Source organism: Hipposideros armiger, unplaced genomic scaffold (assembly GCF_001890085.2).
Source record: "Hipposideros armiger isolate ML-2016 unplaced genomic scaffold, ASM189008v1 scaffold_162, whole genome shotgun sequence".
NCBI lineage: Eukaryota > Metazoa > Chordata > Mammalia > Chiroptera > Hipposideridae > Hipposideros > Hipposideros armiger.
The window spans coordinates 2147692-2172383 of record NW_017731512.1 but is presented as its reverse complement, the minus strand read 5'-3'; the positions used below and the strand labels follow the sequence as shown (position 1 = coordinate 2172383).

General features: G+C 38.7%; 2 protein-coding genes across 4 annotated transcripts; both read left to right on the top strand.

The window, feature by feature from the left end:
• The first annotated feature begins 3738 nt into the window (after positions 1 to 3738).
• On the top strand, positions 3739 to 4447 carry LOC109387541 (transgelin-3). The gene has a single exon (XM_019651528.1). The coding sequence runs from the start codon at positions 3817 to 3819 to the stop codon at positions 4414 to 4416; it is 600 nt and encodes a 199-aa protein (XP_019507073.1). The 5' UTR covers positions 3739 to 3816; the 3' UTR covers positions 4417 to 4447.
• A 2963-nt stretch (positions 4448 to 7410) lies between these two features.
• On the top strand, positions 7411 to 23934 carry DDX43 (DEAD-box helicase 43). 3 transcript variants are annotated; one of them, XM_019651527.1, is made up of 17 exons: positions 7411 to 7791; positions 10622 to 10677; positions 11377 to 11503; positions 12371 to 12484; positions 13291 to 13372; positions 14339 to 14495; positions 14742 to 14860; positions 15769 to 15879; positions 16349 to 16490; positions 17364 to 17464; positions 18459 to 18546; positions 19735 to 19862; positions 20056 to 20165; positions 20673 to 20811; positions 21562 to 21649; positions 22243 to 22398; positions 23773 to 23934. In XM_019651527.1, the coding sequence occupies exons 1-16, from the start codon at positions 7449 to 7451 to the stop codon at positions 22357 to 22359; spliced, it is 2022 nt and encodes a 673-aa protein (XP_019507072.1). In that variant the 5' UTR covers positions 7411 to 7448; the 3' UTR covers positions 22360 to 22398; positions 23773 to 23934. The 3 variants fall into 3 exon arrangements, with proteins under 3 accessions (XP_019507072.1, XP_019507071.1, XP_019507070.1); XM_019651526.1 differs by having other exon boundaries at positions 12353 to 12484; positions 15775 to 15879; XM_019651525.1 differs by having other exon boundaries at positions 12353 to 12484.
• Positions 23935 to 24692: the final 758 nt, after the last annotated feature.

Below are 24692 nucleotides of genomic sequence, written 5' to 3'. Positions count from 1 at the left end.
TCTTTCTTTTAACTCTTCAGATTAGTGATGAGCCCTGAAATAAATCTATATGCATCTAGAAAACGGAAAGCCAAAGCCGGGACATGAGAACACTTGTTTTTCTTCAACTTCCAGGGACAGAACAGTTAGACCTTGAGCTTGCAGCCTCCAGCCCCGCTCTCCCCGTATGGTGGGCGGGCAACATGATTCAGTTCGCCCAGAGCCAGTCTCAAGGGCTTTCTTGGCCTCCTCAGGTCTGAGCTGTCAGCACAGCAGAGAAGAGCAGCCAAATTAGAATTAGAAGCCTGTGACTTGACATTTAAAATAGGCACGTGACCACCGCGTCCCACACCCCTCATAACGATGGGGCCCCAGCTCTTCCCATTTGTGGAACTTAGTCCTCGGTCTGTCCTCGGGATGTACTTACGTTACGATTGTCACCGAGATTTAGAGGCTCAGGAGTGGGGTGGGAGAGGGTGGGAGAGGGTGGGAGTGGGGAGGGGACTTTCCGGAAGGGACGGGAAGAAGATGAACAAACCTCCTCTCCCACGCAAACATACTTACACAGAGACCCGGTCCCGCGTCACAAGACTCTCACTTCGGACCTGGCTGCATGGACTCTTGCGCCTTAAGACTCGACCAACGCCTAAATACCCCATTGTGTCCCTTCTCTGAGTAGCATCGGTCCGTAGATTGTGATCTCCATGGTGTCCTCGAATCGCGGTCCACTTGTGTCAGAGTGTTGAACCGACGCTCTATTTGGGGGGAGGCAGACCCCGCCCGGGCCTGCTCGGGACAGAGAATGCTCAGGTCCACGAGGCCAGGGGGAAGGTGCCAGTGTCGCTTACAGGAGGTCCCAGTAGCGGCGAGAGGATGCAGTCGGAGGGAGCAGGGGGCCATTGCAGCACCAGAGGGATCCCGCTCCGGGGCACCGCCGTGCCTTTTCTTACCAAATACCGCATCCATCAATTCAGTCCCGATGTGGACCAAGAGCGGGGCCTTAAAATCATCCGGTTTCACAGAGCTCTGCGGAGTATCAGTTTGCTCTGGCCGCTTTCCCACGTCGATCTCCGGCCGGTGTCAGGACCACTGCTTTCCTGAAGGTATGTCTTACATAGCTGATATTCAAGTTTTCTTAGAAATTGTTATTTGAGGATGAGAGGGAGTGGGCTAGGGACAGAGTCACCCAGGCCTCTCAGGACTCTGCAACATGCTTTCCACGATTTGAAGATTTTCCCCATTTGTTTGTTTAATTATCTTGTCCAATATTCATTTTGTTTTACTTTTCCTTAACCATCAGCTCTTGGTGTAATACAAAATTTCAAGCATTTTAAATTTCATTTACAGAAGTTATTTATGCCCTATTTTACTTGTCCTGAAGGTGGAAGAGGGTTGCTCTTTTTCTAAAGACATGTGTTCACAGTTCATTTATTTCCTCCCATTTTTAAAGATTGAAAGCATTTAACAGGACTCTAGAGTGCAAGTTTGGACATATATAGTTAACTTTATACATAAAATACAACTTAAATATTACTTAAACTTTAAATTCTATACCCAAATTCATCAAGTATGAGAGAAGATTAAAAATACTAAACATGAGTGCGAACTCTGAGCAAGAGTAGTTCGATTCCCGGCCCTAGCTGAGCTGCCGCTGAGCTGCCAACAGGTGGCAGGATGGCTCAGCTAAAAAATAATAATAATAATACTGAACATGAAAGACCTAAAAAAAATTGGCAGATTGAAACACACAGCATTCATCAGGCACCCTACAAAAATCTCCTATAAATTCCTGGGAACATACCGAAAGAATCTAAGCACCAGGAGGTGAAACAGACCTAAGGGTTAACTTGTTTCAGAAAAGAGTATGTGAGAGAGCTGAAGGTCCTTTCCTAATGTTGCCCATCTGTGTGTGTGTGTGTGTGTGTGTGTGTGTGTGTGTGTGTGTGTGTGTGTGTGTGTATTTATTATTGTTTTTTTTGTTTTGGTTTGTTTTGGTTTGTTTTAAGATTTTATTGGGGAATTGGGGGAGGGGAACAGTGTTGGGGAATTGGGGAAGGGGAACAACCAAGTTGTTGTCCTTTAATCTTATTTGTGGAGGGTGCAGCAAGCTCAGCTCCAAGTCCAGTCACGCTGCTCAGCTCAAGGTGCTGTGATCAATTAGTTGCTGGGGGACGTAGCCACCATCTCCAACAGGCAACCTTGTTTTTAGGAGCACATGCTCTCACCAGCTGAGCCATCCTGCCACCTTTTGGCAGCTCAGCTTCGGCACGGCTCACTGGCCCATGTGGAAATCAAACTGGTGATCCTGTTGCTCAGAGCTAACACTTTGAGCAAGCTCTTAACCAACTGAGCCACTTGGCCGGCCCTTTAGCCATCTCTGTTAACAGGTTGATTGTCATGGTATGGGTATTGCAGTGCTTGTCTTCAAGTAACACTTACTTTACCTAATAATGGCTCCAAAACAATTTAAATAACTTCTATTGCAGTACCTTGTTATAATTGTTCTATTTTATTATTAGTTATTGTTGTTAATCTGTTACTGTGCCTAATTTATAAATTAAACTTTATCATAGGTATGACTATATAGGAAAAAACATAGTATACATAGGGTTTGGTACTATCCTCGGTTTCAGGAATCCACTGGGGGTCTTCAAATGTGTCTGCTGAGGATAAAGGAGGACTGCTATAGATTAAAAGTAAAGGGATGGAGAAAGATATACCATACTAAGACTAATTAAAATTAAGCTGGAGTAGCTATATTAATTTAAACAGAGCTAACATCATAGCAAGGAAAATTATAATGATAATGGGCTAAATTCTCCAAGAAGCCATAGCAGTCCTTAATATGTATATATCTAAAAACAGAGCATCAAAATATGTAAGGCTAAACTGATGAAACTACAAGGAGAGATAAATGGATTCACTATTATAGTTGGAGACTTCAACACCCTGCTATCACACATGGGCTGATCTAGCAGGCAGAAAATCACTCAAGACATAGTTGAACTAAACAGCACTATCAATCAACTGGATATAATTGACATCTATGGACTACTTTATTCAAACACTACAAAAGACACATTCTTCTTAAGCTCACATGGACTAGTCACCAAGACAGACCACATGCTGGGCCTTAAAACACACCTTAACAAATTTAAAAGAATAGAAATCAAACAATGCCTGTTAAAATTTATGACAGAGACCTTAACCTGGACAGAAATCAGGAAGGCCTGTGGAAGGAGCTTTCATACTCCATGTCATTGAGAGAGCGCTACAGGAAGAAATTTATGTTTACAACATAGCTTAATGGTTGTAATAACACCTTCTCTTCTCTTCACTTCCTCTTCCACTTTATAAAGTACTTCCTTTATCTTTCTCCAGTTTAGTTTGTACATGTGGCTGACCATATCTGCACTGGATTGAAATCCTTTCTTTTTCTTGAATAAATCCTTTTGGTGATGGAATACCTAGTTAATTTTGTTTTATGGTCAACAATGTCCTCAAACCACAGTGGAATTGAACAAGAAATCACCAGAAGGATAGCTGGAAAATACTTGGAGATTAAGCAACACGCTTCTAAATAACACATGGGTCAAAGAAGAAATCTCAAGACAAATCAAAAGATAATTTGAACTAAATGAAAATGACAACACAACTTAAAATTTGTGGGATGCAGTAAAAACAGTGCTTAGAGGGAAATGTATAGCATTGACTGATTAGAAAAGAAGAAAGATTTAAAATCAGTCATCTAGTCCAGCCACACATCCCAGCCCCGTGCGCAGGGAGCCCGGGCTGCTATTGTGTGGATGCCGCGGTGTCCTCTCTTCTCTTGCAGAGATGGCTAACAGGGGTCCGAGCTACGGCTTAAGCCGAGAGGTGCAGGAGAAGATCGAGCAGAAGTATGACGCCGACCTGGAGAACAAGCTGGTGGACTGGATCATCCTGCAGTGTGCCGAGGACATTGAACACCCGCCCCCGGGCAGGGCCCATTTTCAGCAGTGGTTAATGGACGGGACGGTCCTATGCAAGCTAATAAACAGTTTATACCCACCCGGACAAGAACCCGTTGCCAAGATCTCAGAGTCCAAGATGGCTTTTAAGCAGATGGAGCAAATCTCCCAGTTCCTAAAAGCTGCGGAGATCTATGGCGTCAGGACCACCGATATTTTTCAGACAGTGGATTTATGGGAAGGGAAGGACATGGCATCTGTGCAGAGGACTCTGATGGCTCTTGGTAGTGTTGCAGTCACCAAGGATGATGGCTGCTACCGGGGAGAGCCATCCTGGTTTCACAGGAAAGCCCAGCAGAATCGGAGAGGATTTTCAGAGGAGCAGCTTCGCCAGGGACAGAACGTAATTGGCCTGCAGATGGGCAGCAACAAGGGCGCCTCCCAGGCGGGCATGACCGGGTACGGGATGCCCAGGCAGATTATGTAAGACGCCGCATCCTGCCTCTAGTAGAGAGGACGAACGTTCCACACCATGGTCTCTATGATGAAATAGTTAGTCACCTTCTGACCTTCTCTTTCTCGAAGCCTCCTGTCCCTGGTTCTTGCAAGTGCTGCATTTCTGCTGAGAATCCGCGTTGCCTACTGCTGCCACCTTCTGTTCATTTAGAACTATGCAAAGACTCCGCTTCCTCTTCCTCAGCTCGTTCTTTGCCCTCAAGTCTCAGTTTGTCTGATTATTTATTTATTTATTGGCCAAAAATATCCCTCCTCAACTTATAGAGCGCAGCGAATAAACAAATTAGTCTTGTGTCTTAAAAAAAAATCAGTCATCTAAGTTCTTACCTTAGGAAACTAGAAAATGAAGAGCAAATTAAATCCAAAGTAAGCAGAAGAAAATAAATAAAAAAAATTAGAGCAGAAAGCAATGAAATTGAGAACAAAAAATCAATAGAGAAAATCAATGAAACCAAAAGCTGGTTCTTTGAAAAAATAAGTAAAATCAATAAACCTCAATCCAGGCTAAGAAAAAAAGAAGGAAGACACAATTATTAGAAATGAAAGAGGGGACATCACTACAGATCCCATGGACTTTAAAAAAAGATAATAAAGGGATACTATGAACAAGTCTATGCCATGAGTTTGATAGTTTAAGTAAAAGGGACTAATTCCTTGAAAGACACAATCTGCCAAAACTAGCACAAAAAGAAATAGACGAACTGAATAGGCCTATAACTAATAAAGAAATTCAGTCAATAGTTAATAACTTTACAAAACAGAAAGCATCAGGCCCAGATGTGTTCACTGGTAAATTCTAAAAAGCATTTAAGAATTGTACCAATTTTGCGGGCCGGCCCAGTGGTACGTTGGTTAGAACTGGCTTGGGACCCCAGAGGGCCCCGGTTCGGATCCCATATGAGGGCCAGTGACACTGCCCTCTACAGCTAAGATGCTGAACAACAGCTCAACCTGGAGCTGGGCTGCCCTGAGTCGCCGTAGGCTGCAGCCCCTGTGGCAGTGGGTTGCCATGGGCTGCTGTGTGTGGCTGGCAGCCAGCGTGAGCGGCCAGCAGCCGCAGTGAGCGGCCGTCCAGAAGCCGGCGACTGATCTGCCTCGCCCGGGAAGAGCGCAATGATGGTGCCAACTTGGGCCAGTGAAGCAACATCCTCCACAACTAGGCTGAAGAACAAAATGACAGCAACTTGTCTGTTCCCCTTCCCCCAATTCCCCAGCACTGTTCCCATCCCCCCAATTCCCCAATTTAAAAAAAAAAAGAATTGTACCAATTTTCTACAACAACTTCCAGGAAATAGAAGCAGAGAGAAAACTTTTTGTTGTCAAATGATCTTTAATTGAAATATTTTTCTTTGTAGTTCTTAACTAGCTGGGCATCCCACTGCACCACTGTTGATGTCATCTATGATGTCATGAGGTTGGTGGCCATCAACACTGCAGACCACAGACTGGGCAGTCCCCAAGATCTCTTTAATGGTTCAGAGAGTTCTCGAGATAAAGACCAGTGCCACATCTGTTGGGCAATGTTGACAATATCATCAAAAGTTATATTTCCACTGTTCTTAATGTTTTTGCTGCTTTCTGTCTCTTGATGGCTCTTTAGGTGCTTTGATGATCAGGTCAGAGGCAGAAGGTACTACCTTAATCTGGGCCTGTCTGCTCTGCATGGTCAGTTTCACTGTGATCCTCAGGCCTTTCCAATCATCAGTTGCTTTGGCAATGTCATCATCAACCCTTTTTGGAGACAGACCCAGGGGGCCAATATTGGGGGCCAGGGCAGATGTGGCACCTCAGGTACATGACTTTGATCTTGTTGGGGTTGAACTTCAGGGGCATGGAGTTGGCTGGTGTTGCATGAACCCAGATTCAGGAGGACAGAAAAAAGTCACACCTTGGCCTCCTCTGAGCCAAAGCCGAAAAGAGGGAAAAATTAACTCATGCTATGAGGCCAGTGTTGTCCTTGTACCAAACCAGATGAAGACATTGCAAGAAAACCACAAACTATTTCTCATGAACATAAATACAAAAATCCTCAATGAAACAGTAGCAAATCTAATCCAACAAAATTTCTTTCCAAAGGTCATTAATACTATTCGTTTCAGATGAAAGATTAGAGAATTGAGATTAAATACATAACCCATTTATCTTTTTATATATTTCCTGGGTGCTCCAATAGCACTATAATCCTATTTGTCCAGAGATGATCATGTTGAATTACATTTATAGTTAATACCATGTGAGTTAATCCATTCAACCTGGGATGAACCAGGTTCAATCCTGGGCACAGACCATATAGTGCCTAACATTATAATAGATGTTTACTATGTTTGATGGGTGATTGACATGAGATTTGTTCAGACAATTTGAGCATTGTACTCAAAGCAGGGCACTCCCAGCTTGACTGCCTGGAATATGTCCACTCACAGAGCCAGGCTGCAATGACTGGGAGTGCTTCAGGCATTTATTCAGTTTATTTCATTAGCTCTAAAACTACGCCAAACATTCAAGTTAAGTGTTGTGTAAAGCCTTGAAGTTGCATCTCTCAGGTCAGAGATTTTTTAAACTGTGGGTCATCAAATTGGATTACGATCAACATTTTAAAGACTAATATAGGTTTAAATATATCAAAATGCTACTCACATAGCAATGGTAAATGCTGTTTTGTCAACTTTTTGTTTCAAACGTTTTATGTATGTATTAGGTCACGTTGTAAAAGTGACCAATGTTTGAGAGTCATGGTTAAAAACGTTTCCGGGGCACTGAGAAGTGGAGTACCAAGCTTGGGAGTTTAGTAGGGCAAAGGACAAAAAGTTCCAGAGAAGTCCCAAGCTTAAAAAGGAACAGGCGTCGGCGCATTGCCTTGTTCTGGGAGAGCGCGCATCGTAAAGAGAGAGGATTGGTCAAGCCGCGAAGCCCCCTCCCACAATGTCTCGTCCGCCAATGGATGTGAGGCCTCGGAGGGGCGGGGCGAGCCTCGAGCGGTCTCCTTAAGTAGCGGCTGCGTGGATGTTCTTGTATACTAACCCTACGACGGCACGGCCGGGTGGTGCAGAGCCGGACCGAACGACGTCGGACGCGCCGGATCTTCTTGACGGAACCATGTCAAGGCAAGAGGCAGGCGCCAACGCCTCCTCCTGGGTCGTTTCTTCCCGGCGAAGCTCGGCAGCGCCCCAGGCTCCGGCAAGGAGGCCGGCGGAGGAGCCTAATCGAAGAGGTCGGGGAGGCCGTGGGGGCAGCAGAGGTGGCGGCTGGAGGGGCCCCTCCGGCTTCCAGCAGCCCGTGGCCGATGATCCCCAGGAACCGCCGCTCTGCTTTGGATTGAAGCAAGATTGGGTTGGCACGGTGATTGGTGAGAGCCAGAGGAGGGTGTGCTGGGCAGGGCCCGGAGAGATGAATGGGTGGGGCCAGGGGCGGAGCCTGAGTAAGGACATCCCGCCTCATTTTCTTTCCTCCAGTCAGCTGCTCCCTTGTGAGGCTCAGGCCTCTCCCGGTGATATACTATTGTAATACTCTCTGGTACTAGAATGGTGTCACTTAATGCACCTTTTGATATTTATAGAGACGATATTTTGGGAGAGCAAATTCTTAGAAGACTTTGGAAATCTTTGGGCTGAAAGATCAGCCTTTGACAGCTTACCCCCAAATGAACAAAGCGGTGCTAAAATCAGTCTGAACACTGTATAGAGAGAGCCATTAACCAAAGATAAGAAAGTGGAAGATGTTTTATTGTTGTAGGGCTGCTCAGAGCATTATCCATGTCTTGTATTTAGTTTCACTTAAATGTGATTTATCTCCTGAAAAACAGGATTTTTTTTTGTTATCTTGAGTCTTAAAAATATATTTTTGAAAAGCATTTAGAAATGATTAGATTTGTCCCATTTATTGCCATTAAGTCTGAGGATAAATTCCAACATTTTGCCCATTAGGCATGGGAGCTAATATTTTACCCCTTTTTAACTTGTTTTGAAAAAATGAACAGATTTTGTAGGCTGCTTTTTTTTTTTTAACTTTTATACGTCTTTGTTTGAGCCCAACTGACAACATATGCTAGGGAACAGGATGTCAAATGCTCCAAAGAATAACAACTTTGCAACTTATATAGGCAGCTATTAAATAGAGGACTACAAGACTTAGTGTTAGAACAGCCAGAGATTAATTGACCCCTTAAGGTGGCTCTGTCTCAAAGATCTGAAGAGTGATGCTCCTTAAATGAAAGCCACTAGGTTTGCAATAACAATCATTTAGGCTCTCAACACTTATTGAGCACCTGTGAAGCAGAAGCACTCTGCTAGAGAGCACTCACTTAAAAGGGTGTCCTGAAGCAGAAGTCATTTGATGTTGGTTCTGGATCCAGTTTTTTAAAATTGTGATAAATCCAACTTTAATTTACACATAATTTTATGTGTACAGTGTACCATACAGTATTGTTAATTGTAAGAGTAATATTGTATAGTAGATGTCTAGGACATTTTCATCTTGCATGACTGAACCTACCCATTGAATATTTCTTCCATCCCCTATCCCCGGTAACCACCATTTTGCTTTGTTTCTCTAAGTACGATTACGTTAGATACCCCATAGAAGTAGAATCATGCTTTACTTTTTTCATGATTGCCTTATTTCACTTAGCATAATGTCCTTAAGGTTCATCCATGTTATCACAAATGGCAAGATTTCTTTTTTTTTTAAAGATTTTATTGGGGAATTGGAGGGGAACAGCATTGGGGAATCAGGGAAGGGGAACAGACAAGTTGCTGCCCTTTTGTTCTTCTGTCTAGTTGTGGAGGACGTCGCTTTACTGGCCCATGTTGGTATCATTGTGCTCTTCCCCAGGTGAGGCAGTCACTCGCCGGCCATTGGATGGCCACTCATGGCGGCTCACAGCAGCTTACACCAGCTGCTGGCTGCTCTCGCTGGCTGCCAGCCACTCACGGTAGCTCATGGCAGCCCACTGCAGCAGGGGCTGCAGCCTACCCCGTCACTGGCGACTCCTGCAGCCCAGCTCCAGATTGAGCTGTTGTTCACCATTTTAGCTGTAGAGGGAGCAGCGTCACTGGCCTAATGTGGGATCTGAACTGGGGCCCTGCTGCTCAGAGCTGGCATCCCAAGCCAACCAACTCTTAACCAACGCGCCACTCTGCCAGCCCTCTTTTCTTTTTCTTTTACTTTTTTTTTTTTAAACTTGATTGGGGAACAGTGTTTTTCCCAGGACTCATTAGCTCCAAGTCAAGTTGTTGTCCTTCAGTCTTAGTTGTGGAGGGTGCAGCTCAGCTCCAAGTCCAGTCGCCTGTTTTCAATCTAGTTGCGGGAGTTGAACTGGCAACCTTGTTGTTAAGAGCATGTGCTCTAACCAGCTGAGCCACCTGGCTGCCCAAGATTTCTTTTCTTAAGGCTGAACACTTCAAAATGTATATGCCACATTTTCTTCTTCATCCAAAAATCTGTTGACATTTAGGTTGTTTCCACCTCTTAGCTATTGTGAATAATCTTGAAATGAACATGGGAGTGTAGATATTATTTTGAGATCCTGATTTCAATTATTTTGCATAAATGCCCAGAAGTGGGATTGCTGGATCATACGGTAGTTCTATTTTTAATTTTTTGAGGAACATCTGTACTGTTTTCCATAGTGGCTCTACCAATTTGCATTCCCATCAAGAGTCCCTTTTCTCCACGTCCTTCCGAACACATGTTATCTTTTCTTTTTGATGATGGCCATTGTAACATGTATGAGGTGATCTCTCATTGTGGTTTTGGTTTGCATTTCCTTGATGATTTCAGCATCTTACCATATTACCTGTTCGACATTTGTATGTCTTCTAAAGAGAACGTCCATTGAAGAGCTTTGACCATTTTTTTTCCATTGGAATTTTTGTGTTGTTGAGTTGTACTGTGCAAGGGTTCCAATTTCTCCACATTCTTGCTGACACTTTGGATCTAATTAGTTTGCTTGGACTGCTGATGTATCGTTAGTATCTACCTCCAGAAAAGGAACCTCCTACCACCCACCAAAATTTAGAATAGAAAACTCTTGCTTCCCTTTTTCCAAACTGAAAGTGATTATTAGACCCTAGGGGCTTTTGTTTGGATGATTTGGGAAAGAGCTAGAGAAGGTTCTTGGAGGAAAGTAGGTAAATGCCCCTTTAAAAATAAAAAAATAAAATTATTTTTAAAAACAGGTCGTGGTGGGTCAAAAATAAGAGACATCCAGAGTACAACAAACACCAAAATAGAGGTAAGTGATCTGTGTTCTTAAATCCTTAAAGAGTATAGTTCATCCCTAACTGTAGCTTTGCTCAGTTATTATCATACTGTGGTAGCTTAGATAAGTTGCCAAAGCTCTTCATACTGCCATTCTTTTCAAGAACTCACCTAAGCTATGGTCCATTCCAGGTCTAGGTTTTTTGACTCATGGAAATAAAAAATCTTTAGAGATAATCTTCACTGAAGAATTAGGTCTCTGGGGACTATTTTTCATGCCCTTCCTGACCGTCATTCCTCAAATCTTGAGCTGTTTCTGTTCTCTGTTCTCAGTCACAGTAAGCAGCCACATCAGTCACCAAGTTTCCAAGTCAGAAATATCAGATTACTAACTTCTCCTTATCCTACAACCAGTCCATCATTGAGTCCTTTAATATTTCTTGTATTTCTCAAGGGAAATCACATCATTTGGTGGCATTCTCCCCTAAGTGAACCATACTGCTTTCAGCGTATGTCCTCCTCATAACCACTCTCCACTGTGTCCAGAGCAATCTTTCTAAAACAAATTGTGCATGTTCATGACTTTTTTCTGCATAAAAGCCTTTAAAATATCTCAGACACTGATAGCAATCCTATGTTTACGTTATACTTTTATACTATTTGAAGTTGAGTGATTGTTGGAGGGGGTAAAGGTGAGGGGACTTCAGTCACCTATTTCTCCCCTTGAATCTAGATAATAAAAGGGTGCCCTGAAGCAGAAGTGAAAATTTTCGGCAGCAAGACAATGCAGACAAAAGCAAAAGCAGTGATAGATAATCTTGTTAAAAAACAAGAAAATTACAGTTCACATCCCAGAGTTGGTAAGTAATTTTTGCCCACTAAAGTCCTGTAAAATTTTTTAAATTTTCATTCAGTGTTATAAGCCATGCTATAGCTGATAGTCTTTCTGATAACAAAGCTTTAGGTTGCCATCATTAAATCTGGTCTGTTATAAGAACTTATTTTTATGGAATACCAGAATACTTTCTCCTCAAATGAAAACACTTAATCTCTGTGATTAAGCCTAGCAGTTTTACTTGTAGCCACTGATGAGTGGAAAAAACCAAAATAACCTTTTCAGTATACTTCTATTAATGATAGAGCAGGGATTAGTCCAGGCCTCCTGTCTGTATACCCTCTTTCCTGGAACATAACTGACTTTGAAAATTGCCTAATTATTTGGTATTTTAAAAATCTCAGATCTACTTGGACTAGAGAAAAAGCCATTATTGAACCATTTCCAGAAGCGACAAGAAAGTAAAATGAATCAAGTCTTGGGTTCATATGGCAGCATTGGCTCTTAGTGTTTCTTGGGAAGAAACCTAAGAAGCCTGTAAGACTCCATTTCTTCATCTGTTAACCTGCAGTAACATCTGCCTCACAGGATTATTGTAAAGATTAAGTGATATGTGTGATTTATTGGTAGACACGAGGCTCTCATGCTATTTAACTTTTCTTCTCCAGGAAATTAAAATTGTTTCCATTTCATAAATCTGAAGTATATAACTGATGCCAAAAACCATGACCAGAATTGTCATGGTAGTGTAACAGTAAAACTCTAAATATTGCAAGCATTGTTGTCTGGTTGTTAAAATACAAAATAGTAAAATGGCTTTCAGTATTTTGTACTGGTAGGATTTATTTTGAAACTGGTAAAAATATTTTAACAGATTTTGTTGCATCTCAAGCTTCTGTTCGAAGAGATGTAAGGACAGATGACAGTGTTGTTACAGATCAGCCATTGATTGATTGGGATCAAATTCGAGAAGATGCTTTGAAATGGGGAGAAAAAAAGTGGGCAGGTTAGTGCTGCATTCTAACATTTACATGTGGTGTTGATATTTCCCTTAATTGAGGTTTTTATCTCTAAAATGTGTTACTTTTAATAATAAACTCTATGAAAAATGATAGTAAAATTTGCAATGCTGCAATTAGTCCCTTGGGCATGATACTTTCTATGTTGTCTGTATTGTGATTTATGCTATAAATGGAAAATTAAAATATTAAACTTAATACCTTATTTGAGGTTGCAGAAGTTTCTGAGGTTAGAGTAAGGATAAATATTTTATTCCTAAACAGTAATGGGATGGACCTTCAAAGAAAAGATAAAATCAGTTCACTATGTTTGAGAGAAGATTTATCAATTGTGATGGTTCTTTTGTTTTGTTTTGTTTTGTTTGTTTTTTGTTTTTTGTTTTTTTTTTAGCTGAGCCATCCTGCTACCTATTGGTAGCTTAGCAGCTGCTCAGCTCGGGCTGGCATCGAACCGCTGTTGCTCAGAGCTCAAACTCTTGAGCGAGCTCTTAACCAACTGAGCCACTCGGCCGGCCCTGTGATGGTTCTTGTAAAGCATAGATTCTTTTATACTTACTTAATTTTAACTTAAAGATCTCTTTCTTGGGTGAAAAAATGTAAAGAAAGACAAACCAAAATAGGAGATCTCTTAGAGTCTGGCATAAACCCGGCTGGCAAAGTGTACAACTGTCTAAAGCTGTATGTATGCAAGGTGAACTTGATATACATTTTAATTTGATTTCTGTTAATTGAGTGTTAGTGAAGTATAAGTTCTCATTATTTATCTAAGTATGAATTTTCTTGTTTGTCCCAGATTTACCCCCAATTAAGAAAAACTTTTACATGGAGTCAGAAACAACAAGTTCAATGTCACAAGCACAAATAGATAATTGGAGGTAGGTAGTTTTATTACTTCTTTAAGTGTGTATTTGTATAGTTATATTATTAAATTAACTCAGTAGGCAAAGATTTGAAATGATTGCATTTGAAGTTTATACTTTTCATATAAATGAAAACTTGGTTGCATCCTACATGATATGTTTTAGAGCATTGCTATCCAATAAAACTTTCTGCAAAGATGGAAAATGGGTTATATTTGTGTCTGCTAGAGTAGTCACTGTCCATATGTAGCTATTGAACATTTAAAATATGGCTAGTATAATTGAGGAATTGAATTTTTAATTTAAAATTTAAAAAGACACGTGGTGAATGCCTGCTGTATTGAACAGTTTTAGAGAATTATATTTATACAACTGTTGGAAATCATAAGGAATTTATCTGATACCTGAATAATAGAATAATTTCTTACTCTTTAGTCCTTATTATCTGGAATTAAAGTCCTAATGGCAACATTTTTTTTCTATTAATGTCTGTTATAAAACTAAGATAGTATGGTATAGCAGAAAACCCAGTTATTCTAGGATTCGGTTAGGGCTCAGACCTTAGACAAGTAACTAATGATCACCTGTCAAATGAGAATTATTTCCATTTCACAGGATTGTTGAGGATAAATTAAGGAAATATGAGTGGAACATTGTAGGCCCTCAAGTGTTTGCCAGATTTCATTTTGAATCATGAAGCATATGTTTTTCAGGCTCTGTTCTTAACCTTCCCATGAAACTTTCCTTGGCCCATTTATACATACAATGTAATTTTTTTCTTTTCTCTGCAGCTATTCCGATAAAAAAAATGGGCTCACTTCTATTTCTTAGTAGTTACATTTTATTATAACTTTACTAACAGTCTGGGTTTCATTAGTTGCAGTTGAGTTTCTAGATAAGACCTGAACTAACACTGGAAAATTTCTTGCTTAGGGAATAAAGGGACCAAAGCACTAATATTTGTTCTATTTTTCCTTAAAGGAAGGAAAATTATAATATAATGTGTGATGACTTGAAAGTTGGTGAGAAACGTCCTATCCCCAATCCTACTTGTAAATTTGAGGATGCCTTTCAGTGTTATCCTGAAGTTATGGAAAACATTAAAAAGGCAGGTTTTCAAAAGCCAACACCAATTCAGGTATGCTGAATAATTTTTTAATTCTATTATTTCACTGACCATTCCTCCTTCCCCCCCCCCTCCGCCCCCAAACAATGTCTGATTGTTAGAAGTTAAATCATCAGGGAACAACTGTCTCTAATGAGCACTCCCCCAGCACCTCCTACAGCACCAGTGCCTAGCACTCAGAAATATTTGTGGAAAGAAATTAGGTTTTGGGAGAAAAGAAATGCACTTATTATTTTACTATTTATTGTTCTGTTTCAGTCACAAGCATGGCCAATAGTTCTACAAGGAATAGATCTTATAGGAGTCGCCCAAACTGGAACAGGGAAGACATTGTCCTATTTAATGCCTGGATTTGTTCACCTTGACTCTCAACCAGTGTAAGAATTCCTACAACTGGGTTCTCTTTATAGGGGTTTAATCGATATGGGTACCAAAAATGCAATAAAAGTTTCTTTCATGTATTGCTTTGGTCAAAAGGTAATGCAGGGAAATGCACTTGTACTGTGCTTGTGAAAGTATAAATTGACAAAAGATTTTGGGAAGCAATAGGTAGTATTTAAGAAAAGTTTTAATAGTGAAGCAGTGAAAACAAATTGTTTAAATTACATCCATTACAATTGTATGAGAGAATTTTTGAGACATGAAAGCACTGAGCATGTTAAATGAAAAGGCTTTATCTGGGCCCCTGGATTTTTTGTTTGGCTATTTTTTGTTTTGTTTTGTTTTGTTTTTACAAGTTTAGCTAGTGGGTTTTACACTGAGTACATTAAGTTTATTAAACACATGAAAAAGTAGACTTTTATGCATTAAGAAGACTTACAGCTATTGCCACAAACTCATAGGCCATGTACAAATACCCCTTCTCAAGGACCTTCTTGGAGTGTGGTGAAATGGAGCATTTAGACTCTTCGGAAATGTAGGTTCTCTTCTCAGCTTTATACCAGTTAGATGGATTATTATAAACATTTCACATGATTACCTGGATGTTGTTTTTCATTTGAAAAATGGATTCAATTCTCCTGAATGGCACATTTTAGCTCTACTGTTATAAGGCTTTTCACATAATTTCCCTATTTAAAATGATTAAAGATTTGGGGCTATCTTTGCCTTTAACCACATGCTGTTGTTTTACCTAATGCCTATTTTATTGGCTATTTTTCTGTAGTTCTCCACTTTTTATGGTGAATGTATGTAACTTGGACACTCATTGCTACAAATTTTGAAAGCACTGAATGAATGTACCATGTATCTGAGATAAGTACTTAAATCTGTTTTCTCTTCCAAGAGCCAGAGAGAAAAGGAATGGACCGGGCATGTTAGTCCTTACACCTACTCGAGAATTAGCTCTTCAAGTGCAAGCTGAATGTTCTAAGTATTCATATAAAAGTCTTAAAAAGTAAGTCATTTAGCCATCCCTGCACCAGCATCTTAATCATTTGTATCTTTATACATTCTCCCATTCTTTTTCATACATTCAAAATCTGGCATCTGGGTGGCTCAGTTGGTTATAGTGTGCATTGCACAACAAGGTTGCTGGTTTGATCCCTGCATGGACCACTTTGAGCTGCGCCGTCCTTAAAAAAAAAAAGGAAAAATCTGATTGGCCCAGCATGGGTCAGGGCTGAGGTCAATAACAATGATGCAAATGTGGCTCTTTAGGACACATCATTGTGGGTTGATGGCTGTGGTTAGTTTTCAAAAAGGGGCAAATACTACCAAAGACATCTGATACTTTTTTTGATTTATGTACCTTTTATTGTATTTTGTTATATTATACCCAAAATGCTTAGGTTGGTTGGGATTTTGAGTTGTGATGTTATATTTCTTACCAGAACATGAACCTCTGTATTTTTTTCTTTTTTAAGTGTTTGTATATATGGTGGTGGAGATAGATATGGACAAATACAAGACTTGACAAAAGGTGTAGATATCATTATTGCAACTCCCGGAAGATTGAATGATCTGCAAATGAATAACTTTGTCAACCTGAAAAGTGTGACCTACTTGGTAATCATGGAGTAAGGGTTTGGGATACTAGGAGGAAGAACTGAATTCTTATTTAAAACAGTCTTTTAGAATGGCTGTCCATTTTATAATGATTTTTCATTCTAGGAATATTTCCCATTCCCTCTCTTATGTTAAAGATTTCAAGATAATTGTTTTTTGGTTTTTTTTAAAGATTTTATTGGGGAATTGGAGGAGGGGAACAGACAAGTTGCTGTCCTTTTGGTCTTCTGTCTAGTTGTGGAGGACGTCAGTTCACTGGCCCATGTTGGTGTTATCATTGCGCTCTTCCTGGGTGAGGCAGATGGGTTGCTGGCCACTGAACAGCCGCTCACGGCAGCTCTTGGCAGCTCACACTGGCTGTCAGCCACTCATTGTAGCTTATGGCAGCCTACTGCAGCTTCACTGCAGCCTACACCATCGCCTCACGGCAGCCCAGTTCCAGGTCGAGCTGATGTTCATCTTAGCTGTAGAGGGCACAGTGTCACTGGCCCTAATGTGGGATCCGAACCAGGGCCCTGCTGCTCAGAGCTGGCATCCTAAGCCAACTTTTAACCAACGCACCACTCAGCCAGCCCCAAGATAATTGTATTTTAATGTTCTTTATAAATGCTGGAAAATATAAGTACAAAAGAATATTAAAATTCACATAGCTATTTTAGACACAATTTTTTTTTCATTAAATAGATTTAGAAACAGTTAGCCAACTTAAATCAATTTATGTTACAGCTACAGACAGCTTTTTTTCTCTTAGAGAAATTAAAATAGTGGCTTAGGTAATAGGGAAAATGAGAAAAAAATTACCTCTTAGTGTTAGATAGCATATATATTAGCTACCTCTCATATCTAATCTAGCCACAAACATTTTTAATGCAGGTAATAGATGAAGCTGACAAGATGCTGGATATGGGATTCGAACCCCAGATAACGAAAATTTTATTAGATGTACGCCCAGACAGGCAGACTATTATGACAAGGTAGGTATATGCCTAATTGCTAGTCTGTAAAATAGAAATCAGTGAAATTGAATCCATTCTTTTTGGTTGATTTTTCCACAGGATTTTTAGAGCATTACTTGAAAGTATTTTAAGATCCTTAGGTGAAAGATAACATGTCATCACTTATATAGCAACTCAATGTAACAGTGTAACAAGGACTATTGGGTTTCCTAAGTTACAGACAGAGACTTTTATAAAATCATAAAGGGGACTCCTGGAGAGGAAACTGTTTCATAGTGGGGTCTCACATTTGAATAAGTGATCACCTGTCTTTAGAGGTAAACATTTGATTACTGAATGTGTGTTTGCACAAGATAAAACTGAGGAAATAATTATTGTTATTTATTTTTTATTATTTTTTTTAATGATTGTTATTTAAATGCCGAGTGATCTATACACCATTTTCTCCTTTGTATTATTAGCATAAAAAAGAATAGTACATAATTGAGGAAATATACAGAAATTCTTCACTCAGTTTTCTTATTATTAATCTTCTCATCAGTCACTACTATGAAAGTATAAAAGGTGGTTACTTACTTGAAGAAACATTTGAATTTACAGATCCTTTCATTAGTACACTTTAAAATGTTTTTATTTGGCATAAGCACTTAGTTTTGCCTGCTGACCATGTATGAAAAATACAAGATTTATTTTATTTTATTTTTTTAATAAAGGCCATGAGAAAACTAACAGTTGAAATCAGTTTACTTTTTCATTGGTTTGAATTTAAGGTATAAGTCTCCTTTACCTTTGTTTTATAGACCTACTTATTAAACATATTTAAAGGTTTCATCTGGTAGCTTCACTATAGTTGAGCAAATTTTTGTGAAGCATACATTTTATGTAAAATGACTATTGAAAAATAATAAATTTGTCTTTCATGGGCAATTTGGTTTATAGCATTCTTAGGGAAACTTAGTAATATTTGATTTATAATTAATTTTTAATGTTCGTGTGTCATTTTTATTTCCAGTGCAACATGGCCATGTGCTGTCCGTCGACTTGCACAGTCTTACTTGAAAGAGCCCATGATGGTTTATGTTGATACTTTGGATCTAGTTGTAAGCTTGTTTTTTATTATTATTAAAATATGTCTTACTAATTATGGAAATTTTAATATGTTTTGTTTTGGCATGTCTCCTCTGCCCACGCCTTAATTTTAGAGCAAATACTAGACACATGATTTTATCTGTAACTACTTCAGTATATATGTCTAAAAGACTAATTTAAACATATCTATAGTACAAGTATCTCACTTCTGAAATTTTAATAATCCTTTAATATTATCAAATATCTAGCCAGTATTTTAATTTTTCTGGTATCTCATAATATCTCATTTTAATTAACCCTGTTAGAATCAGGTTCTAAACAAGGTCTACATCTGTGCATATATTTAAGTCTGGTGTTCTCAGTGGGAGTTAGGATAGATCAGTGGGTTAAGTTGTTGTTAGTAATTATACAATTTATAATTAAAGATCTCCATTATATCTCTCTTCCACTATAAAGTTATCTGGCCTTTCAATCAATAGTTTTAATTCACCTTTCAATTAGTCATTAATGAGAATTGACCTTTTTTACTTATTAATAATAATAATGTGTCATTGCCTAGGCTCATAACATAGTTGGTTAAGAGCTCGCTCAAGAGTTTGAGCTCTGAGCAACAGCGGTTCGAGTCCCGGCGTGAGCTGAGCAGCCGCTGAGCTGCCAACAGGTAGTAGGATGGCTCAGCTAAAAAAAACAAAAACAAAAACATTAGGTTTCATGAAAGGCAGGATAAAGGCTTGGTTCTTTCCTTTTATTAAATGTTATTAAAATCTATTTTATCTCTGTCAAAGAATGGTATCAATGATATTTTGAAATTTTGCATTAAATTGTCAGAATACTCATTTGAATGGACACTTTTGTGTGGAAGCTAACCATCTTCTTACATTGTAAGGGCTATACCCAAAATTCATGATAGTTTTTGTAAGCTTAGCCTCACCCCATGGTTATTTTTTTTCCTATAATGGTAACCAATTGCTTTCAACATTCAAGAGTTTCCAACCTCTCTTGGATGAATAAGTAATAAAAAGTGAAAAGCCAAGCTATTGTACAAATCCTTGAGTAGAAACAGGTAATTTTGCAAGGACCTTTCTTCCTGTTAGCAGTTTATTAAAATATTAACCAATAATAGAAATAAGATGTGTTTCGAGCCAAGGTATGGGATTTCCCTGTCAATGTTGATGTACTATGATCTTTGAATCTCTTAGGCTGTAAGTACTGTGAAGCAAAATATAATTGTCACCACAGAAGAAGAGAAACGATCTCATATCCAAACTTTCCTAGAGAGCATGTCTCCCAAAGACAAAGTTATAGTGTTTGTCAGCAGAAAATCTGTGTAGGTATTTTTTTCTTTTACATCCTTAATCATGAAATTGATTTATTTAGCATTATTTCTATTTGTATACTAATTTCAAGTGGGGTGTGTATGTCTTACAGTATGTTATTTCAGACTTTTGTTAATAAAAGTAAGATAGTGAATTAATGGTGGTATTAGAATAAGCACTTAAGGTCACTATCTTTTGCTTCAGTGCTGATCACTTATCAAGTGACCTGATTCTCCGCCATATATCGGTAGAGTCTCTGCATGGTAACAGAGAACAGAGCGATCGAGAGAGAGCATTAGAAAACTTTAAAACAGGTACATTTACACAATTATTGTTTGTTGCATTTTAGAAGTGTACAATGCATGTGGTTGGCTGAGTTATAGCTCCTTTTCATGGAACCCATTTCTAAGATCTGTCCTCAGCTTACAGATCCCAAAACTTTACTTGTTAGAGCTCTAAATATTAATCAGACTGTCAGAACTATCCAAACTCAAAGAGCTAATGTTTAAACCTAGATGTCAAGCTAATAATTTGCGGGGAATTATTTCTATTAATTTCCCTGAAAGGCTAATATCTCTGTGACATGGCTCAGATGATTCAGGGACCATTTGCTGAACCATGGTATCTATTGCGTTGTAACTTGCCAGCAGTTAAAAATAAAGACTAGCTATCTCTTTCCCATTTTTACTACCTTAAATGTTTTAATATTAAAGGCAGTAATAGTTCACCTGACTAGGTATTAGGAGAAAATACACTTTCTGATTGGTCTGGGGTTGGTTTATGCCAGAAAGTGTCTATATTCTTTTGGCTTTACTCTTTAGGTAAAGTGAGAATACTGATTGCTACTGACTTAGCATCTCGAGGTCTCGATGTCCATGATGTCACACATGTCTATAATTACGATTTCCCCCGGAACATTGAAGAATATGTGCACAGAGTAGGGCGCACTGGAAGGGCAGGGTAAGTGAGCATAGTCTGCCCATGAAGGAAGCCATCCCTGGCTCCTTATTACTCCTCTTCGACATTTTGACCTACAAAATGGTTTTGTTCTCTTGCCTGTAAATTGAGCTGCCTTAGAACATGCTTTGCTTTTTTTTTTTTTTAGCTGAATCATCCTGCCACCTATTGGCAGCTCAGCTCGGGCTGGACTCGAACCGCTGTTGCTCAGAGCTCAAACTCTTGAGCGAGCTCTTAACCAACTGAGCCACTCGGCTAGGCCAACTTTGCTTCTTGATTCCTGCCCAGTTAGCCTGTTCCAGGTTCAACCAGACCCCTCTGATTAGCTGCATGTAACTTTCCAGGTCCACTCTTTGCTTTATATACAGTGTCACAAAACTGACTTAAAACCAGTGGTTACTCTGTTGTCAAAGCTGGTATGTGTAAGAGGACCTTTTCTCTCCCTGAGAGCACTACTGTCATAAACTCTTTCTAACGTGCTGTTTAAACAACTGCAGATTGCTTAGAGTCCAAATTGCTGTTTTCTTTTTTTTTTTAATGTATATAAGAATTTATTTATGCCAAACTGACAGCAATTGCTGGGAAGCAAGATCTCAAATGCTCTCCCAAATTGTTCTTTGAATGATGCTAAATCTTGATATATAATACATATTTGGTCTTGTGAAAGAGTTGAGGTTTTGCTGCTGCTGTTTTTATTTTAGTTTGCTAATTGAATAATATAAATTTTAAATCGAGTTTTCCCCCCCATTAAAGGAGGACTGGAGTGTCAGTTACCCTTATCACTAGAAATGATTGGAGGGTTGCCAACGAATTAATTAACATTCTGGAAAGAGCAAATCAGGTGAGAATATAAAACTCATTAGAACTCTACCTCATATCACTTTTCTAATGTTCAAATAATTTCATTTATTCTAAGTGCTAGGGCTTACTACTTTCCAGGAAAGACAGATATTTAACAAGTAATTGAACATGAGGGCAAAGATAAGCAGCTATAATATGTAATCGGGGAACCTAATCTAATGGGCGTGAGCATCACTGAAAACCCTGTTGAGGAAGAAACCAGTGGGTTAACAGAATTGTAGAAAAACGGGTAAGTGTTCCAGCAGGAGAACATATTCAGGCCTAGAGATGAGAAAGAGCATACAGAGAGTGGCACCAGGTAAGGCATGTTAAGGTTACTGGGAAGCAACTGGGAGCTATACAAGCCATGGATAAGTATAATGATGGGTGTTTTTAAGATCAGTCTGATAGCTTAAAGATAAATTCAGAGTTTAATATGCAGGGAGACACATTTCATTCTATTTGAAAGATATCATGTAATCAGTTGTGGAGATTTTCTGATTGAAATGATTTGGAGGCATTTTAGCACACTGTAGAAAAGCTTTTATACCAAAAGAAAAATCTCAATCCTAATAATCCATTTAATGGTTTCAGAGCATCCCAGAAGATCTTGTGTCGATGGCTGAGAGATACAAGGCAAACAAACTGAAAAAAGAAATGGAAAAAAAGTTGGGAAGACCCCAAGGAAACCCCAAGAAGTTTTCTTGTTAATGTCTTTGTTGAAAAGTGTTACCAGCCTACGTATAGGAGGTAAAACTTGCATAACACATGGACTTTCAGATGCCTGTTTTCCTTAACTGCGCTTTGTTAGTATGTTTATTGCAATCAGCATTATTTCTGAGTCATTAACATAATAAATTACTAGGTGTTACTCTTTATCTGTTACCTAAATTCCAGTTAATATCTTTAGAGTTAGAAGTATTAATTCAGAATTGAACAAACAGACTTTAAATTGTACAGAAAGATCAAGAGTGTAATGGATTGTCATAACCTCTTCTGAACAATTTGGTAATGTACCAATTAAAATACTTACACCTTTTGATCCAGCAATTCTTCTAGGAATGTATTCTGTAAGTATGTATGCATATACAAGTAAAGATTTATTATAGCAACATTTGTAGTAGGAAGAGTATACTCTAAATGTCCAGTAGGGTACCATATGAATAAACTATGGAGAAAATATTTTTGCAAATCATATATCTGGTTAAGGGATTAATACCTACAATATAGAGAATTCCTAAAACTGAACAGAAACAACCAACCTGATTTTTAAAAGGGGCAAAAGATTTTAACAGACATTTCTCTAAAGAAATACACAGAATGACCAACAAACAGATGAAAAGATGCTCAACCTCACTCATCACTAGGGAAATGCAAATCAAAAACACATGAGATCACACCACACCCACTAGGATGGCTGCTATAGGATCCCTATTATCAAATAAACAGAAAATAAGCATTGGCAAGGATGTGAAGAAATTGGAACCCTTGTGCACTGTTGGTGGGAATATATAATGGTGGTTCATCCACTATGCAAAATATGGCAGTTCCTCAAGAAATACAATCCAGCAATCCCACTTCAGGGTACATATCCAAAAAGAATTGAAAGCAGCATCCCTAAGAGGTATTTGTACACCCATGTTCATAGCAGCTTTATTTATAATAGCCAGAAAGTGGGGGCAACCCAGGTGTGAATAAATGGATAAACAAAATGATGTGTAAAATCAAATTCTGACACACTACAACATGGATGAACCTTGAGGACGTTACGTTAAGTGGAAGGACATTATGCTAAGTGAAATAAGGACAAATACTGTATGATTCCATATACATGAGGTACCTAGAGTAGTTACTCATAGAGACAAAGTAGAATATTGGTTGCCAGGAGTTGCTGGAAGTGGGGAAATGGGGAGATGTTTAATGGGTAGTTTCAGTTTTGCATAATGAATAAGTTCTGGCAATTGGTTGTAGAACAATGAATACACTTAACATTTTAACACTACAACTGTGCACTTAAAAGAATGGTTAGGATGGTAAATATTGTTAAATGTATTTTATCACAATTAAAAATTTTTTTAAAATTTGGAAACAGCAGTTTATGTTCTTTTTCTACTTATTTTTCAGGACTCAAGATTTTTTAGAGATCTACAACTTAAGCTATATGAAAGTATGGAACATACTGGCAGTGTGAAGACTGATTCTTAATAGTGTTTTAAAATGCAGAATTCAATATTTTATACTTTAATCAAAAGTATTTAAACGAGTTGAAAATATTTTTCATGGATATTAAGGAATATAGCAATTTTTTTTCACTTTTTACTACCTTTAATTTCAAAAAATAAAAGTAAATTTTGTCTCCTATAATGTTGCTGTATTAAGGCCAGTTTGTAAAGGTTTAAAGCTTGTCATGGCAGTGAAAAAGATACTGTTAACAAAATAAAAATTTTCTATGATAAAAAGATAAGCTGATCTCTGTCTTGCAGAATAGGTTTTTAATTTTGTTTTGCTAAATATTTATTCATGGGTACTTTCCTTAAGAGATTACATTTCACCTACATTGCAATGAAACAGTAAAAGGATTTCATGGGACCAAAATATGCAACAGCTATTTCTTACATTTTAGCCCATAGTTCTCTGCTAAAATAAATCCTAGGAAAATAATTTCATTTCCATGAAAGCTTTGACAACTTTCCCTTACAGTTTTCTCTTCCATATAGGATAGTTACTTGTATTGACATTTAGTAATTTTTTAAAAGTATTCATATTTGTGTATAGTTAGGTTTTCATTTAATTTTACAGGTATTCATTCATGCAATAATAGTTCCCTGGTATTAGTGATAAGGATATTAATAAAAGAACAGACAGAAAATGTAAAAGAAATGGATGAATTAGAAAATACAACAGTTGATTCTTCAGTAATACCCATCAAATAGACAAATTTCTGGTAAGTCTGAGTGGGGAAGAGGAAACAGCACTCCCTGCTCTAATGACCTTAGGTATGCATGTGCATAAAACTGTTAAGGGCTGGCCGAGTGGCGCATTGG